This window comes from Mugil cephalus, chromosome 20 (genome assembly GCF_022458985.1).
Source record: "Mugil cephalus isolate CIBA_MC_2020 chromosome 20, CIBA_Mcephalus_1.1, whole genome shotgun sequence".
Lineage (NCBI taxonomy): Eukaryota > Metazoa > Chordata > Actinopteri > Mugiliformes > Mugilidae > Mugil > Mugil cephalus.
In genome coordinates this window covers 11,388,612-11,406,252 of record NC_061789.1, presented here as the reverse complement: position 1 = coordinate 11,406,252, position 17,641 = coordinate 11,388,612, and the positions used below count along the sequence as shown (strand labels likewise).

Below are 17,641 nucleotides of genomic sequence, written 5' to 3'. Positions count from 1 at the left end.
GATTGTGATTGGCGATCACTTGAAAGTTTGTTGAAATCAAACCAAAGGAAAAGAACAACACTAGAACTCATGTTTAATAGCGAGAGTAAGAGCATTTCCACATGTACAATGTGAAGGGAACTCAAGGGATTGGGACTGAACAGCTGTGTAGCCTTAAGAAAACCACTAATTAGTGAGGCTAACTGGGAAAAAAGGCTTCAATTTGCCAGGGAGCATAAAGATTGGACTCTGGAGCAATGGAAGATCTGATGAGTCCACATTTACCCTGTTCCAGAGTAATGGGATATCAGGTAAGAAAAGAGGCAGATGAAGTAATGCAGAATGAGGTCAGCTGACTGCCTGAATATATTGAATGACCAGGTTATTCCATGTTTTGGCCAGGCAGATTATGTGTTTGTTTTCTCATTGAATAAACACGAAGAATTAAATGCGTCCCATGGCTGCAGTACCACACCCGTCCAGCTTGTGGCAGTGTGAACATCAAAGCTGCCGCACCGACTTCTTCTGTGGTGGGAAGTCCACAGTTAGCAAGTCGACAGTAAATAAACAATAAAAGTAAAACGGTGAGTTTCTTTACGGCGCTTTAAAGAATACACCTGCATGTGTATTGCGATGGTTTATCTGTCAGAGAGAAAACGTATGGCCAGTTTAGTTTCCGAATGGACACGAATCTAATTATTCAGCGATGCTACTTTGCTAACATTAGCGATACAAACCAGTTGCTATAACCGGGTCTGCTAGCGCCTCATTAGTTAACAACGCACTTTTATGTCAATTTGTTTATCATTCATTCGTCAGAGCACAATTCCGGAATGTCATCATTGTTGTTCTACCTTGGCTACGGGTCTTGTTTTAATAGTTTGAGGTGTGTTCACCGAACTCCATTCAAAAGTCTGTCAATTAAGGGATATTATGTATTTCAAGAGCCATAATCGCCATATCAGACTTGAAACTAAACCGACTGAACCTACTTATTAACTCGGCTTTAACCCAGTATAATATTTCAATACAATGGTTAAACTGTTTAGATTTATTTGTACTCTTAATCACTGTTTCCAGTCATAAAAATCTGTGTCCCCGTATCTTAAAACGAGAGAATTTTAAATGGAGTTTTGTATGTATCAACTCTTATGTAACCAGACTGTTTTCTTTTTTTAATGCCAAAACCTCAAAGGTTTGGAAATGTCAACTGATACAAAGATTGCTGAGCTGCTCACGGAGCTCCATCAGCTCATCAAACAGACACAGGTGAGCAAAAATATTTATTGATTATTTAAAATATATTCCAGAGCCTTTGTTATGGTTTCAGTCAAGTTTTTGTATTTCCAGTAAATTCATGAATTAACAAGTAATCAATCACGTGCCTTTCTATAGGAGGAGAGGTCACGCAGTGAACACAACCTGCTCAATATCCAGAAGACACACGAGAGGATGCAGACAGAAAACAAAAGTCAGTCTCCACAAATAGAGTCACACCAAACACTGTTTTTTTACAGTGTCCGTTTATTAATTGTTTCATGACTCCTCCACTTCTCCCTGTGTCTCCGTCAGCCTCTCCGTACTACCGCACCAAGCTGAGGGGGCTATACACCACAGCCAAAGCAGACGCAGAGGCCGAGTGCAGGTGAGTGGTCACTCATTCCCCTTCTTTGAATTCTTCCTCCGTAGTATTATTTCTTAGCCGTGACATCCTGGGCTAAACACTTCTGTGAGGTAGCGGAAGTGGTTCTGGGAATCTTGAAGAGTCAGCTGAAGGCCTATGTGTTGTAAAGTACTGGTGCATTTCTGTCTCTCCCTGGCAGCATTCTGCGTCACGCTCTGGATAAAATTGCAGAAATCAAGTCTCTGCTGGAGGAGCGAAGGATCGGTACGTGTGCTGAGAAATTTGCTTCACCTTTTAAGATATGCTGCTGGAATTCTAATTTTAAAGTATATATATATAAATATATTTGTCTGTGTTTGTAGCTGCTAAAATGGCGGGAGTTTACGGCGAGACCGACCCTCCCAGGAAGACGATGAGGCGAGGCGTCCTGATGACGCTCCTCCAACAGTCGGCCATGACGCTCCCGCTGTGGATCGGGAAGCCGGGAGAGAGGTATCAGCCACATTATTAGATATGCCCAATCTACATCAATTAATCTGATTAATAACAGTAGTAAATGAGTAATAGACTGTCTTAACAAATGAAGATATACAAACTGAAACCACTCTATAAATGCTCTCCATCTGAACCTCTTCCAGCCCTCCTCCTCTGTGCGGGGCGACTCCAGCCAGCAGCGACTACGTGGCCAAGCAGGGCGACAAGGTGGCAGCGAGAGTGAAAGCTCTGGAGGTAGACGAGCAGTGGATCCTGGCTGAGGTGGTCAGCTACAACCACTCAACCAACAAGTGAGAGCCTCGCACATTTCAAACAGAGCCTCTGCGTCGGGATGTTAAATATCAGGGTCCAGTCTGACCTTCAGGACTCGGAGGAAATCAGCCGGATGTTCTCAAACTGATCTGACCTTTGTCTCCCTGCAGATATGAAGTGGACGATATAGATGAAGAAGGCAAAGAGTGAGTTCATGTTATCAAGTTTTCTATATGTCTTCACTTTCTTTTTAATACTGGAATATCTCGACAAATCACACAGGCTTCTACTGAAGGTTTAAATCTTTGCTAGATTTATGTTTTATTTACATGATTCATTCATTTGTGATAAGACGCATCAAGTTTTGTTCACTCTTCTGTCCTTTAAGAGCTCGTTGTCTAGATGTTCTTCATGTGTCTGATAAGTGCGTCTGTGTGTGTGTGTTATCAGGAGACACACTCTGAGCAGACGGCGCATCATCCCTCTCCCTCAGTGGAAGGCCAACCCCGAGACGGACCCCGAGGCCCTGTTCAGCAAGGACCAGCTGGTGCTGGCCCTCTACCCCCAGACCACCTGCTTCTACCGGGCCCTGATCCACACTCCCCCACACAGGGTGAGACGTTTCATTGCATCACATGTGTCTGAGTCAGGGGTCGTCTCATAGGTCGGTGGCAGACAGTGGCAAGTTTTGAATTCGACGCCAAGAGTGTGAACTTGTTTAAAAAAAATGATTTTGTTATTAGGGATTATTGATTATAAAGGGAAAAAAAATACAGTTTTATTAACAACACAAAGTATGAACAAAGTTTTCCTGAAGTAGATCAAACACAACAAATAGCACCGCACTTCCTGCGAAGGTGTTATGTAAGTTTAATTTATGCTTTGTGTTGATGTTATATGATGATTTGACCTCTCACTTAAGGACTGTATAACCTGGACCTATTACCAGTTTATAGATGGTTTAGCGATTAGATTCTCACGGTCTATCAGAACCAGGTCAGTCTTTCTGAGTTCGGACTTTGTACTGTACGTCCAAATAGTAACGATCTAAAAGAAGCTCCTGTTAAGCCTCAGCCTGCGGCTCTAACCTCAGCTCTCTGTGTTCAGCCTCAGGACGACTACTCGGTGCTGTTCGAGGACACGTCGTACGCCGACGGTTACTCTCCTCCGCTCAACGTGGCCCAGCGATACGTCGTCGCCTGCAAGGAGAACAAGAAGAAGTGAGCGACGACCGGATCTGCAGACTGACCCCCGCGAACGAAGCATCAGCATCGTTTTCATAAGAGACTCGGTTCCGTGTTTGTGTTTCTATCCAGATGTCACCTGATCGGAACTTCTATTGATAGATGATGGAAATATCATTAACAACTTTGACCTGAATGTGGATGAAATCGAGAGAAATTCAGCTGATGCCTCAACTGTTCTCTTGGAGCGCCATCTATTGTCCAACATGAGAACAGCAGCTGAACGTTTCATCCAGCTGCTGTAGTGGAAACTGTTGAATTATTCTGCTTGTATGTGTTTTTTTATGTGTCAAAAAAAAAACAGATTTGTGTAAATATCTCCTTCATGCTTCGTGTTTTTATTCTTCAGACATGACACATAAATACTGACTGTTCACAAGAAAATGAATATGCTCTTAAAATGTGTCTTTTTGGAGTTTGCCAGATATAGTTAATCCGAGATGGAGAAATCACCAAAAAAAAGAGGCAACAAAATTAAGAAAGTTTGGAATATATTGGTTTCCAGTAATAAGAATAAATCTACAGGCTTAAACACCTATGGCATTTCTATATAACGTGTGGCACTATGCTGCTAAATGAAGTGTACTATTGTAGCAAAAGGTTGAAGACAGATCCAGATTCTTCAGGAAAAGTAGAACTACTGCGATATCAAAATGGTACAAGTCTGACATTCTAATTCTTACATGTTCTTAAGTATTTAAAGAAACCTTCCGTTATTATAAAGTTTCTTTATTATTTTAAGTGCGGTAAAGCTTTACATATTTATGGTGTAAAGTGATTTGGTTTAGGAATGTACCGTAGATCCTGAAGGCATCACCAACATCCCGCAGTCCGTGAAGGTGACATGATGGAAATTTAGGTCACATGAAGGGAGTCGGTTCTTGTGTATCAGTTCTTTTCCATTTCCTGCGATTTTCGAATTGATCAAATCAAATTGATGGAGCAATAAAGAATACAGCGCCAATTAGCGTTGTTACAGAGCAAACCAGACTGACGAGCGCGCAAGTCTGTCTTCCACTGACTGAGTGTCTGTGCGTAAGGTCCTTTCGTAGCCCTAAACAGTAAATTACGCATTACAGATTCTTTATTGATCCAAAATAATCAGTTTGAAAGTCACGGAAATAGAGAAGCATCCGTAAATACTAAAGCGGAAACACGGGGCTACTAAGCGGACGAATCACAGCTCTTGCGTCAGTGGCGCGTACATTTCTGAGAAGGCTTTAATGCGAGAGCTCCTACGTCAATTGACGCAGAAGTATAAACCGCCTGTAACGTCCGATTCCTTTCGTTCGTTCTAAAGAGCCGTTAAAAAGATTCGAATCGTTCCGATACGCATCAGAGCGCGCGAGTGGAAAAAAAACAAAAAAACAAACATGGCCGAAAAGGTGAGCGTGTGATTTACTCTCTCTTTTATCTGTTAAAATCTGACTGATTTGCCGCTGCTTTTATTTATTTAGACACTAAATCAGCGCATAATCCTGTTGAGATGTGATAAAAATTGCTTCTCGCTCAAAGTGAGATGTTGAGACGCGAAGCCTATGAAATTACTGTCAAAAACTGTATTAGCTTGAGTTTTAGTTTCTACTTAAACGACGCTGACAGTTAAAATCTCAGCTATAACATTTAAGCAGAACCGGACACTTTTAATTAGACTAGTTTAACTAGATGTAAGCGAAGGAGGGGTCCCGTGTTGTCCCGTTAGCTCTTAGCTAAGTGAAAGTAATAGTTCATGTTGGTGACAGGTACCGGTTGTCAGTCAGAGACCGAAAGTGCTGCACGTAAGTGAAATACGTCTCAACTCAACCTGCCTTATCAGTCTAATAAGCTCAAAATTTATAATATATCAGATGGACACCGGTGATATACGTCTTGACTTCATTTTTATCTGATTTATCGGCTTCTTTTATCACTGGAAGCTGTTCAATAACAACACATCCTGCTTTTAAAACATGCGTAATGTCGTTTTTAGTTAGAAGAAATACTAATCTACTATTATGAACAGTCCATTTTTATTAATTTCACTTTCACTCCCTGTACACATTGATGTTTCTAATATGATTTGTGCTCTTTCTTAAGTAACACAACAATTCCACACAAAAAAAAAAAAAAAAAAAAAAACTATTTATTATCGGAGTCAAAAATCTTGATTTAATTTGTACTGTTGCGTCTTCTGTGCCTGTTCCCAGGTTTCCGACAGTCCGGTACGGGCTGCGAATCCTCCACCTAAACGAAGACGCATCCTCGACTCGTCAGCCATTGTCCCTGTCCCAGTCTACTCCAACAAGGTGAGGTCAAACTAAACCCAGACGTCCAGTGTTGTCTTGCTTGTGATGATGTCTTACTTGCCGTGTTTGTGTTGTCAGGTCAACAGCAGCCTGCAGCTGAAACCATCAGCAGCTCTCTTCGCCAAAAAGGACAACACAGGTAAAGACAGAGGTTTTATGGAAGATGGGGGCGATGGTGTAAGATTGTTTTTTTTCCCGTCTGCAATTGTTTCCTCCTCTGACCAGACGAGGATGCGGACGACTCTCTGTGGTCAGCGTTTTCATCCGGAGGAAGGACGGCACCGGTCGTCAGCTTCAGCGACTCCGAGGACGAAGTAGAACTTATTCAGAAAACAACGGAGCGCACAGAGAGGCGACAGTGAGTCAGAAGACGAGATCGTCTCTCGGCGGCCCGACTCGGGCTGAGCAACACTTTTTTGACGTAAATCTATTTGTGCTTCGCGTTGTAGAGAAGCCGTCCACTGCCCGTCTCCTCCTCCACCAATAGAGAGTCCGGTCCACAAGAACTCCAGAAAGGTCACGCAGAAGATAAAGTGAGTCTGAAGTGATTTTTTTATGTTTGACGTGTTGTTACACATTCAGAATAACTGAATTTTAAACACTGAAATAATGAGTTTTAAAAGCTGAACGAGTGATTTAACCGAGTGAACTAACAGACATCAGACAAACACCTTAGGTCTTATACACGACTAATTCACTAGGAATTCTGGGTAAATTAAGATAAGCTGAAAGAATGGCTGACTGAACACTCTTAAAAAATTAATGGTTACAGAATATTTTACTGGAAAATTCAGTCTAGAAGCTGACGATACGACAAACTGAATGTGTTTCCTCCCTCAGTGAGATCGACAAGAGGCTTCAAGAGGTGAACTCCCTCCTGTCTCCAGAACTTCAGGGTGGGAGGGGGCGGTCCAGACGGCGTCGAGGCGCCCTGGCTCCCCCTCCCATCGAGGTGGAGCCTGACTGTAACGACGAGGACGACGACGACGACGATGTCATCATCATGAGCCCTTCAGGTTACAGCCCGTTTGTGCGGGAGATTCCTCTCAAGATCCGCTGCCGTACAGATGTGCACAAGATCCCGGTGCTGTGTGTACGTACCATCCTAAAGACGCCTGTACTCAGGCTCAGTCCAGGTTTTACTTCAAACCACAAACTGAATGTCCCTTTCTCAGTTTTTAGTCCTCAGCCTGTTTTTGTACCAACCGTCCAGACAACTGTAGAAACAGAAGTCGTTTAATCACCCGTGTCCTCTTCATCCGCTGCAGTTTATCGGCTCCAACAGGAGAATCAGCCGCACCTGACTCCTAATACAGTCGTAACAGTTACGGGCGGAAACAGCAGGAAATCACATTGTGTTTGGAAGATTTTCTCAGAGTTGAGCTACAATTTATCAGACTAACATTTCAGTTCTTGCTCAGTTGTTTTTATTTACAGCACTTAACCCTCTATGACATGCATTATGATGCCAGTTAGGAGGTTTTTTGTCTTAAAATAGACTAAATAAACATAATCTAAAGAATTTTTAAATTTTTTTATTTTTTGGAAGTTTTTGGGCTTTGTTGCCTGTAGGCAACATTGTACCGTAATGGTGAAAAGTAAAAAAAGAGACTTTTCTTTCAATTTGAACATCATTTATATCATAAACATGTATCAAATATTTAAAAGCATCAACAGGTTACAATATACGCCATTGTAAATTTTTAAAATGTTAGAAAAGGAACTCTTTTGAAGGCTTTGTTGTCTGAAAGATGCCTGTAGGCAACATTGTACTATTGTGGAACAACAAATCGAATTTGAAGAGTCAAAGCGTAATACTTTAAAGAAAGTATTCAAACTAAGATTATAACCTTTAGAAGTGCGAAGTACCCTCTTCTTCTTCTTCTTCTTCTTCTTCTTCTTCTTCAAAGAGGCATAGAATGAGGCTGAATTCATTCTGTAAATGGAGGCAAATGTGCAAATGGAGGAAAGTAAATTAAAGTAAAGTAATAGCCTGAACCTACTGCAGCCAATGTCAAATTTACCTTTGTGAAATTGTACAAATCAAAACAAAATTATGACGAATGGCTGCTTTTGAACATAACACCTAAACACACAATACTCACACACGTTAATGCTGCCATCTTGATTCCATAATGGTACATTGTTGTCTCAGGGCAACAGTTGCATTTTAACATGTTTCCATTATTTAATTAGCAAATAAATTGCATGGAACTATCAAATATTAAAGTTTACTCATCTATTAGTGTGAATATATTTTTCTCCAGATGGAAAAGGGCATTATGAAATTATGAAATTATGTTTTCAGACGATTTTTGTGGTTAGTGCTGCCCTACATGAACAAATCATTTCACTTCCCCTTTGTTTGTTTTTAGTCAACACTTCTTAGTGACGTAGCTACGCGACTGTCCTCCATCCTGAACGTCCCTCCTTCTCGCCTCCTGCTGATGAGGGAGGAAGTGGAGCTGCAGACGGACTCCACCGTCAGCGAGCTCGGCCTCGGCATCGCCGACATCATAGGTGAGTCACATGACACAGTAATTAGATTCTTTACTTAAAACTATGAAATGAATGAATAATCACAGGATGAATGTTGGTGCGTTTACATGCGCAGCTTAATCAAGAATCGAAATTCGACTTTCTGAATGTGGTCCTTGTCCCAGTTTACTTGTAACGGAGAAAATTTATTAATTGACAGGACATGTCCTCCTCCTCCACACTAGTTGGCGATATGTGTCTTTTCAGTGGATTAATACAGCCCCCTACTTCGTCATATAATAAACTGTCGGAGTCATTCATGCGGGAGACCGGCAACAACCAGATGTATAATAGTTCAGCAATAGTTTTTTTAATCTGTTCTTATTGACACAACTTTTTTTTTTTATAGTTTTTGCTGTGATGCTTCTTGGCATTTTAAGAGAGCAGAGAAAAGACAAAAAACTAAAATTCTTAATGGATAAAATCATTTATAAATGATTTAATTACACGACCACAACACCTTAAGGCAGGCAGCATTTTCAACCAGTCAGAGCTTAACTATTAGACCTATGTTCTGTAACGAGTTGATTTTATTTGACTTTTGTGGTGCCGTCATGTTGTCGACTGTTTACAGGAAATTATGCTACAACAGCACCGGTCAATAGCAGTGATAGAGTGATGTCACAGATGCGTCTTCATCTTTGGCAGAGCGCAGTTAATCAGCAGCGGCTGACAGATAAACCTTTGCTGACGTCAATGTCTGTGTTAATAAAAGAACTAAAGGGTTTGATGAAAGATCATTTTAACCTGACCCTGCACCCAAGTGTTTACGTTTCGTCCTCAGAGTAACTTTAATGTCGGAACCACAGGTGTCAGAGTCAGTTCTAGTAGTTAAATGATCTGATCAAGCTCAGATCTAAAAGAAAAAAATCTAATTTCTTGAAATCTTTTCTTTCTTCTGTGCAGACTGTGTCGTCATGGCGGAGGAAAACCTCAAAGCTGCCGACGACGGCAGCATCATCACCGTGAGGCTGCAGAGCAAAGACAAAGACTCGTCTCAGGAATTCTCTCTAAACAGAGTAAGTATCCTCGTCCTCGCCTTGTGTTTGCTTTAGTAGCCGAACGCAAACTAATGACGTCACGTGTCACGTGTTACAGGACGCCCCGCTGGGCTCTATCTTCTCTCAGTATCTGTGCAAGATGTCTGCCGCCGCGCAGACAAAGGTCCGATTCCACTTCGACGGCTCCAAAGTCGCAGCCAGTCAGACGCCGGCTCAGCTCAACATGGAGGACGGAGATATCATAGAAGTCTGGATCTGAGTGTTATCTTTGCCATTGTGTGAATAGCATGGTTCAGTTTTTGTTACTGTAATAAGACTTCACTTATTACTTCAATAAATGTTCTTTTTTATTGAGAAATTTAATAAAATATGTTGTTTGCACTATAAATACAGTTTTGAAAATAAATAAATAAATAAATACTCCTGAGTGTGTTTCAAACCTAAACCAACCCGCCAACTATAAATATGAGTAGAGGTGTTTGTTGTGCCCCCTAAAGGCAGAGCAGGAGCTACATCATGTCACATGGTGTTGAGTACAAAATAAAAGTAAAAATAATATAGGGATGTTTAATTATTCTTATTACAAAAAACATACTAAGAAACAGATGCATGTGTTAGATCAGGGGTGTCAACATAAGGCCCGAGGGCCAAAGACGGCCCACCAGAGGGTCCAATTTGGCCCGCTGGATGAATTTGCAAAAATTACACTGAAGATATTAGCTGAAAATTTTTCGATAAAATAAGAAATTGCACTCGCACCTCTTTAGAAATATACGGCTGCTCATTACATGTAGCTGTACCTTTTTGCACTACAGCAAAGGGAAACATTTGGAGTTGTTATTTACAAGTTAATAAGTTATTGTGTTACTGGTCCGGCCCCCTTGAGATCAAAATGGGCCCTTGAACTAAAATGAGTTTGACGCTTCTGTGTTAGATGATTAAAATAAAAAGATAAAAAAAAATATGTTCTAAATTATTGGGTATATTATATTAAATTTAAATACTTGCTAACTGTCTCACTCTGCTGACTTTACACCCAGTGACAGAAACGCTTCCTCTTTTATGAATTAATTTCTGCCACGTGATTCGCCGATAATAAAGTCACGTGAGCAGCGAAGCGGAAGTGTGGTCAAAACCGTCATGGCGGCCGTATAGGGGCGTCAATTTTAGTAGTTCCGCAGTAAACATTCAGGTTTTTTTAAGCTGTTGTCCCGGCAGACTGTGTGCTCGGGGAATATTTTAACCTGTAAATCTTCAGCATGGGTTCAGCTTAGAGTTTCTGGGCGTGTGTGACGACGAGGAGCTTTGCAGCCCGCGGCAGAAAGAAGAAAGAAGCTTCAGCCTGACTCATCCTCACAGGTAAACAACAAGCAGGCTAACAGCGACTGACACTGGCTCAGCAGTAAAATGAAGACACGCTCATTAAAACCATTCAGACTACATGACAGACCGAGTGCACTTTTACAACGAATTCTATTCAAAATGCTACGAATTTAGTTTTGCTCTAACAAGAGTGAACCCATGAAAGAAATGCCACTTGTTAGATTCAAATCTAAAGCTAAGTATTTATCCAAAACATGTTGTTCGTTTGCCGAATTCATCGTCATCATCAAAAAAGATTAAAGACTTTAAAGCAACTTAACTTGATGTATTTGTAATGCAGTTTACACAGAATTAACAAAATCCGCAATAGACTCTGGAGTTACTCTTCATACCTGGCAGTGATTTGCATATTGAAATTAATCAAAACGCATCGGGGCAAAAACAATTGTTTGTTTGCCGAATTTTTTAGATTCTTTTTTTAGGACACACCGGGGGTTTAAACCAGCATTAATGCTTACTGCAAAGCAAAAACATAAAAATTCCTGAATTGTGAATGGGGGCTGGAATTTTGTGAATTGCACCGCAGCGAGTTAACCTGCGCATGCTGCTGGTATTTTTACCAGCTTATTACTTACTCGTGAGGCTGAGTTCAGATGTAAGTTTAAGCCGGCGGACCTGCGCAGGGGGAAATCACGCACTGTCTAATCATTGAGCTGTGTTTACTAATGGAGCGAAGGTCAGGGCAGCCTAATGATGTCTCTGCACATACAGTACGTCTGTGCCTGCGTCACTTCTGTGACAGAAAATCTTAAATATGACAATTATATGATAATTTGTCGTTGCAATGTGCGGCCACATTCAACAATCAGTTTATATTTGCATAAAAAACAGAGATAACCAGATTGCATTTTACGTCTGGACGTTACTCAAGTTTGATAATAAACTGTGATTATGTGAATTGCAGGTCTGACCATGAACACGTATCGTTTTATATGTCAGCAGAAACCGTGTGAACACCTCAGCGTACGCTGATGAGTGAAGTGTCTTTTAGTAAACCACAGCCCGTCCTGCAGTTCCACTGAATGAAGCAAAAAGTGACCACATCAGCTCATTGTCTGTGTCATGAGCTCCTCTTCCCGGACGTCACATGTTTGTAGTTTCCCTGCTTCTCCTTTATACGGGTTCTCTTCAGCGGCGCATTCGATGCCTTTCCACTGCAATAATTACGTGATGCAAAGAAGAATATAACTACTTTCGCTTTGATTTCCAGTTCTTCCATGTGACATTTGACACAGAGCTTTGAGCAAAAGAAGATAAACAGGATTTTCCACTGTGGTCCTCCCCCTGTGTGCTCATAACATGTTCACATAACTTCCGTGTGTGTGGCAGCACTTAAAACATATGGCCTAACACAGAGGTGTCAAACTCACAACTTTTAGTTCAGGGGCCACAACATGAAATGGATAATCGGAGTCAGACAATGGCTCAGCTGCTTCAGATCCCTTTCTGTCACCATTTAAACGAACTGCCCCTTTGCCGCCTCTCCCCAGCAGCAGCAGCCATGTCTCTGGGTGAGCCGACGTCGGACTCCGCTCCGTTCTTCTCCTCTGACAGCGAGGCGGAGGGTCCGGAGGACCGGGACAGGACGGGGTCCCAGCGGCCGCAGGAGGAGGAGGGGGAGTCGGCCAGCGGGGTGTCCCGGGTCCGAGCGCTGTCCACCGTCTTCATCCTCTGCTACATCAATCTGCTCAACTACATGGACAGGTTCACTGTAGCAGGTACACCGCACCTTGTTTTTTTTTTTTTTTGTTTTTTGTCGTTCTTTGTAGGAAGCGATAAAGTAGAAACTTCCTGTGAGAAAGGAAATGAATCATCGCTGCTTGTGGGTGCTTTTATCACAGAGACAGTTTAGATCATTTTGACAGATCAACAAATAGAAGGTTTTCACTTTTCTTATTAGGAAGAGTCTGTCGAATTACAGTACAGCCTCTTAACATGATATATATCTCATTACCACATGTTCTTTATTATATTTGTATGCTGGTGGTTTTTATTTGGGATCTTATCTTTTATAAACGTATTAAATAAAATAAATAGTGTTAATATCGTAATTAAAAATAAATATATGAATAGAAACTTTTTTAACTTTATCAACTTGTTTTAAATTTGATTTATTCTGTATCAGCAAAATCAGTATTTTTACCTTTTAATTAGACTCTGTCTAAAAGGACTTTCCACCTCAGCATGTTTCCACGTGCATTGTGGGTAACGCAGGCACCAAGGAGGAGGGATGTGTTTCCGACCTGTTTCTGATAATGTTCTCGCATAATCTTGTTTCCTGGACTGTTCTTCTCACTAGAACTTCCTGCATTATACATCAATAAACACATCAAATATGTTGAAGTGCGACGTAATAAATGAACCCCGCTCTTTCTTGTCGGCTCCACCAGGTGTCCTCCCGGACATCGAGCATTATTTCGGGATTGACGACGGGAAGTCCGGCTTACTCCAAACGGGTGAGACGACCGATCGGCTGCAGCTCCTGTGTTTATTTCTGTCCCGTCACGACTGACGGGCTGTTTGCCTGCTCTCAGTTTTTATCTGCAGCTACATGTTCCTGGCTCCTGTCTTTGGGTACCTCGGCGACCGCTACAACAGGAAGTACATCATGAGCGTCGGCATTTTGTTCTGGTCCTTGGTGACGCTCGCCAGCTCCTACACCCCCAAAGAGGCGAGTGGTGGTTCGCCGATCATCCAGAACGACCAAACATTTTGAGAAGCTGGATTGTTGAAATAACAGTTCGGTGTTTTCTTGCTGCAGCATTTCTGGGCTCTGCTGTTGACGCGAGGCCTGGTGGGAGTCGGGGAGGCCAGCTACTCCACCATCGCCCCCACCATCATCGCAGACCTCTACGTCGGAGGGAAGAGGACCAACATGCTGTCCATCTTTTATTTCGCCATTCCCGTGGGCAGCGGCCTTGGATACATCGTGGGCTCTCAAGTCAACAACCTGACGAAGGACTGGCACTACGCCCTGCGGGTCAGTCCTCCTTTGTGCCGGTTTGAGTTGATCGGAAACATCTGCAGCAGCCCGTTTGATCACGTTCCTCCTCCTCCTCCTCCTCCTCCTCCAGGTGACTCCCGCGTTAGGGCTGGTGGCCGTGTTGCTGCTCCTGTTTGTGGTGAAGGAGCCTAAAAGAGGAGCCATCGAGGAACGGGCCGAGCATCAGCTGCACCGGACCAGCTGGCTGAAGGACCTGCACGCTCTGAGCAAGAAGTAGGTCACTGCTGAAGAGATTAGCTAAAGAGAGATGACCGATGGATAAAAACAGAATACCGCAAAGGTTTGATGCTTGTTCTCCTCTGCAGCCCCAGCTTCATCTTGTCCACCTTCGGCTTCACGGCCGTGGCGTTTGTGACGGGCTCCCTGGCTCTCTGGGCTCCGACGTTCCTCTTCAGAGCTGCTGTGTTCAGCGGAGAAAGGGCTCCCTGTGTGGAGGGACACTGCGCCTCCTCCGACAGGTGGTAACGCCCGTCAACAATGAACCGAATCTTCTTCTACTCCCTCCCCCCCTCCTGACCCATTTTTTATTTTTTTCTTCTGACAGTTTGATTTTCGGGATCATCACCGTCGTCACAGGTATTCTGGGCGTGGCCAGCGGCGTGCAGGTGAGCCGCTGGCTGAGGACGAAGACGGGCCAAGCCGACCCGCTGGTCTGCGCCGGCGGCCTGCTGCTGTCGGCCCCTTTCCTGTACCTGGCCATCGTCTTCGCTGAGGCCAGCACCATCGCCACATACGTGAGTTCAGCTCGTCCTCCACGTTTCAGCCTGACGATCGGACCTGGAGCTGGTCTGATCAGTTATTTAGAACACAACCTGTCTGATATATAGATTTATTAATATTATTGATCTAATAATATTATTAGAATTTTCAAAAAAAGTCAAATGTGAAGACTTTTCTGAGGCTAGAAATACAGCCGACCAATCAATCCCTTCCAAACATGTTAAATTATCAGTAAACCATGGATCATGAGTCGGGGTTTCCTCCTTTTGTCGTAGATTATATGTCACAGTTGGAGTTAATGTTAATTAAGAGTAGTTTTTAGTCTATAGAGGATGTGTATTGATGTGTATTGCCCCCCTGTGTGGCAAAAACATGGTGAAATGTATCAGTAAATACAACGAGACCAGGAAAAATGTGGATTATCAGCTCAAATTATGGACAGTTGGACTCAACAATCATCGATACAAACTAGTCTGGCTTTGGAAAAGAGGATTAGCCTCAGTTTCCATTAGTTAAGTTAGTTTTAGGACATTTCAGTTATGATAAATGTAGCTAAATAAAAGATGCTAATGCTAAGTGTTTTACTGAGAAGTAGCGTTACACATATAATACTATAGCGTCTGACCGGATGTTAAAAGGACGACTAGGAGAGATCACAAATATTCCATTTATTTTTATCTATTGTTGAAACTGAAATAATTACTGTTGACCATAACTACACCAAAACAACAACAACTTATCTGAGAGCCCTCCACAACGTAACTTAAAAAGTAACTTAAGGTATATCAGAAAAATGCAGCACAACACCAGGTTTCTGTGCCTGGATTCCAGTTGTTTCTTTGTAATGCAGGGATCCATTTACTTCTCTTTTCTTTGGCAGATATGTGTAAACATATATCTGACTGCTTTTCAGATCTGTTGATACAGTCAATCGCACAACAGCTCTTCATCTTTCTTTAAAATAAATTTTACAATTTAGATGCTATTGATTCAAACTAATGCTGCTAATCTCTGTGTTTAACTGTCAACTTTTTGGGCCGTAACCACGGAGACGTCACAAGCGTACCCTCTATGTGCGTTTCTTAACGTGTTCTCCGTTCATCTCTCCAGGTCTTCATTTTCCTCGGGGAGACGTTCCTCTCCATGAACTGGGCCATAGTGGCTGATATTCTCCTGGTGAGAGACGAGCCTCTTTACTCGTTACAGTGACGCGGGAGAGAGTTCAGATACGAATTCAAATGTGCTTCTTTGTCTCTCAGTACGTGGTGGTTCCCACTCGTCGCTCCACGGCCGAGGCTCTGCAGATCGTCATCTCCCATCTCCTGGGAGACGCGGGGAGCCCGTACCTGATAGGAGTGGTACGTCCACGCTCTCGCTGCCTCCCTACTGATAAATATGAGCGGTTAAAAGTTCCCGGAAGTTGGTGTGATGGTCTTTGTGTGTCTCAGGTCTCTGACGCTTTGAGGAAGAACGACTCGTACCTCTGGGAGTTTCGCTCTCTGCAGCTCTCTCTGCTGCTCTGCTCCTTCGCGGCCGTCATAGGCGGAGGCTTCTTCCTCGCCACGGCGCTCTTCATCGAGGAGGACCGCCACCGGGCCGAGACCTACGTCCCCCCAGGTGAGACGTACCTCCGTGTCGCCTCAGATCTCTACTCCACTAAGTCGCTACTTCTCTGTTGCCTAATTTTGTTCTCATCATCTCGTGTCGCCAGATGAGGAACCGATCGTCGTGCCGAAAAGCGGCCGGTCCACCCGGGTCCCCGTGTCCAGCGTCCTGATCTGATGAAGGTCCTTCTCAGCAGCTGTGGTTGAGTTACTAAATCTTTTATGACTGAGGACTTTGTGACTCGCACAGAAACGCGTTTGGACGACTTTTATTTTTCCCCTCAGCGCCTTTTTATAACTTCACACGGGACCGTTTGGAGAAATTTCTTTGTGTTGGGACTTCAGATGTTTTTTTTGTTTTTTATTTTCACCGCGAGCTCAACACGAAGACTTCAAACTAAGAGCACTAAAGACTGTCTGAGCAGAGCGGACAGAACCTGCTCTTCATTTTGAAGGTTGGGACGAGATGACGAAAACAAGCTGAGAAAAACACAAGGACAAAATCCTGCGGAGCGACCCCGACCGAAAACGCGCGGCATCCTTTTATACAGGAAAAGCTTTATTAATCCCCTTTCACAACATGTTTGTACATACTGTATGTTTTAATAATGACACTAACCGCAGGAAAAGGAAAATTGCAATGAATCTTCAGACCTCTTACCGTTTTTATTTAAGGCTGGACGTTTTTGAACGTATTTGAAGCAGAACTCTTTATTTTTTAGATCAGAGCTTTTATTTCCTGCAGGTCCTTATCAGTTCAGATGTCATGTTAACAAAGGTTATTTTTAAAAAGGAAAAAAAAATAAGTTTTTAATGAAGGTTAACCTCAAATTATTTTAGCTAAGCTTTTTTGTTGAACATTAAATGAGATTTAACTTGTTGTGATGTTTGTGTGTGTTTGCGTCAGATGAACGGGGACGTGTTGTTAACATCAGGTACGTACATTATTATTCTAATTATAATTATTATTATTATTATTTCATTTATATAGTAGTAGTAGTAATATACAATTGATTAACCTATGGCTGAGTGTGCAATATGTGAAATTGTTTTTTTATGATCAAATTAATTTTAAAAAATTTAAAGAATTAAAAATAGAAAAGTAAAATTAGTAGAAAAAAATAAAAGGGCTAGTTTGCCCTTTTAAACAGCGTATATAAAGCAGATGTTCTGATAACAGTCACATAAAGAAACAACCTCTGCAGGTATTTTTCTAATAATAATTGTGTTTTGGGGTTAAATTATTTATTTATTATTTATTTGTTTATTATTATTATGGTGCGCTTGCCACAAAAGTCCTGAAAGTTGATTTGACCTTTCACCAGGGCCGCACCACCAGGATCCGCAGACCAAGCCATTCAGGGCCATGAGGGGGCCCTGTGGGGGTGGGGAGAAGAAACTGATGAATAAATAATAAATACACACACACACATCCACCTGTCCTTCCTGACGCTTTCTCTGGACGTGATAGTAGACTAACACATCGGGTTGATTTACCGCCAGACTATTTTG

The 17,641-nt window shown here is 42.4% G+C and overlaps 3 protein-coding genes across 5 annotated transcripts; all 3 read left to right on the top strand.

The window, feature by feature from the left end:
* Positions 1 to 427: 427 nt before the first annotated feature.
* On the top strand, positions 428 to 3,911 carry sgf29 (SAGA complex associated factor 29). 2 transcript variants are annotated; one of them, XM_047571968.1, is made up of 10 exons: positions 428 to 563; positions 1,175 to 1,248; positions 1,375 to 1,450; positions 1,552 to 1,624; positions 1,803 to 1,867; positions 1,966 to 2,095; positions 2,242 to 2,388; positions 2,521 to 2,556; positions 2,801 to 2,963; positions 3,458 to 3,911. In XM_047571968.1, exons 2-10 carry the CDS (start codon positions 1,183 to 1,185, stop codon positions 3,572 to 3,574), a joined length of 873 nt encoding a protein of 290 aa, XP_047427924.1. In that variant the 5' UTR covers positions 428 to 563; positions 1,175 to 1,182; the 3' UTR covers positions 3,575 to 3,911. The 2 variants fall into 2 exon arrangements, with proteins under 2 accessions (XP_047427924.1, XP_047427925.1); XM_047571969.1 differs by lacking the exon at positions 428 to 563 and adding an exon at positions 623 to 865.
* Positions 3,912 to 4,913: 1,002 nt separating this feature from the next.
* Positions 4,914 to 9,775, top strand: LOC124997359 (nuclear factor of activated T cells 2 interacting protein). Its single transcript, XM_047571014.1, has 9 exons — positions 4,914 to 4,979; positions 5,781 to 5,879; positions 5,958 to 6,018; positions 6,105 to 6,237; positions 6,329 to 6,412; positions 6,720 to 6,972; positions 8,255 to 8,399; positions 9,324 to 9,436; positions 9,516 to 9,775. The coding sequence occupies exons 1-9, from the start codon at positions 4,968 to 4,970 to the stop codon at positions 9,675 to 9,677; spliced, it is 1,062 nt and encodes a 353-aa protein (XP_047426970.1). The 5' UTR covers positions 4,914 to 4,967; the 3' UTR covers positions 9,678 to 9,775.
* A 774-nt stretch (positions 9,776 to 10,549) lies between these two features.
* Positions 10,550 to 17,009, top strand: spns1 (spinster homolog 1 (Drosophila)). Of its 2 annotated transcripts, none has more exons than XM_047571400.1 (12): positions 10,550 to 10,777; positions 12,295 to 12,519; positions 13,192 to 13,257; positions 13,336 to 13,472; positions 13,563 to 13,781; positions 13,876 to 14,018; positions 14,111 to 14,263; positions 14,350 to 14,539; positions 15,636 to 15,701; positions 15,785 to 15,883; positions 15,974 to 16,142; positions 16,237 to 17,009. In XM_047571400.1, the coding sequence occupies exons 2-12, from the start codon at positions 12,303 to 12,305 to the stop codon at positions 16,305 to 16,307; spliced, it is 1,530 nt and encodes a 509-aa protein (XP_047427356.1). In that variant the 5' UTR covers positions 10,550 to 10,777; positions 12,295 to 12,302; the 3' UTR covers positions 16,308 to 17,009. The 2 variants fall into 2 exon arrangements, with proteins under 2 accessions (XP_047427356.1, XP_047427354.1); XM_047571398.1 differs by having other exon boundaries at positions 12,292 to 12,519.
* Positions 17,010 to 17,641: the final 632 nt, after the last annotated feature.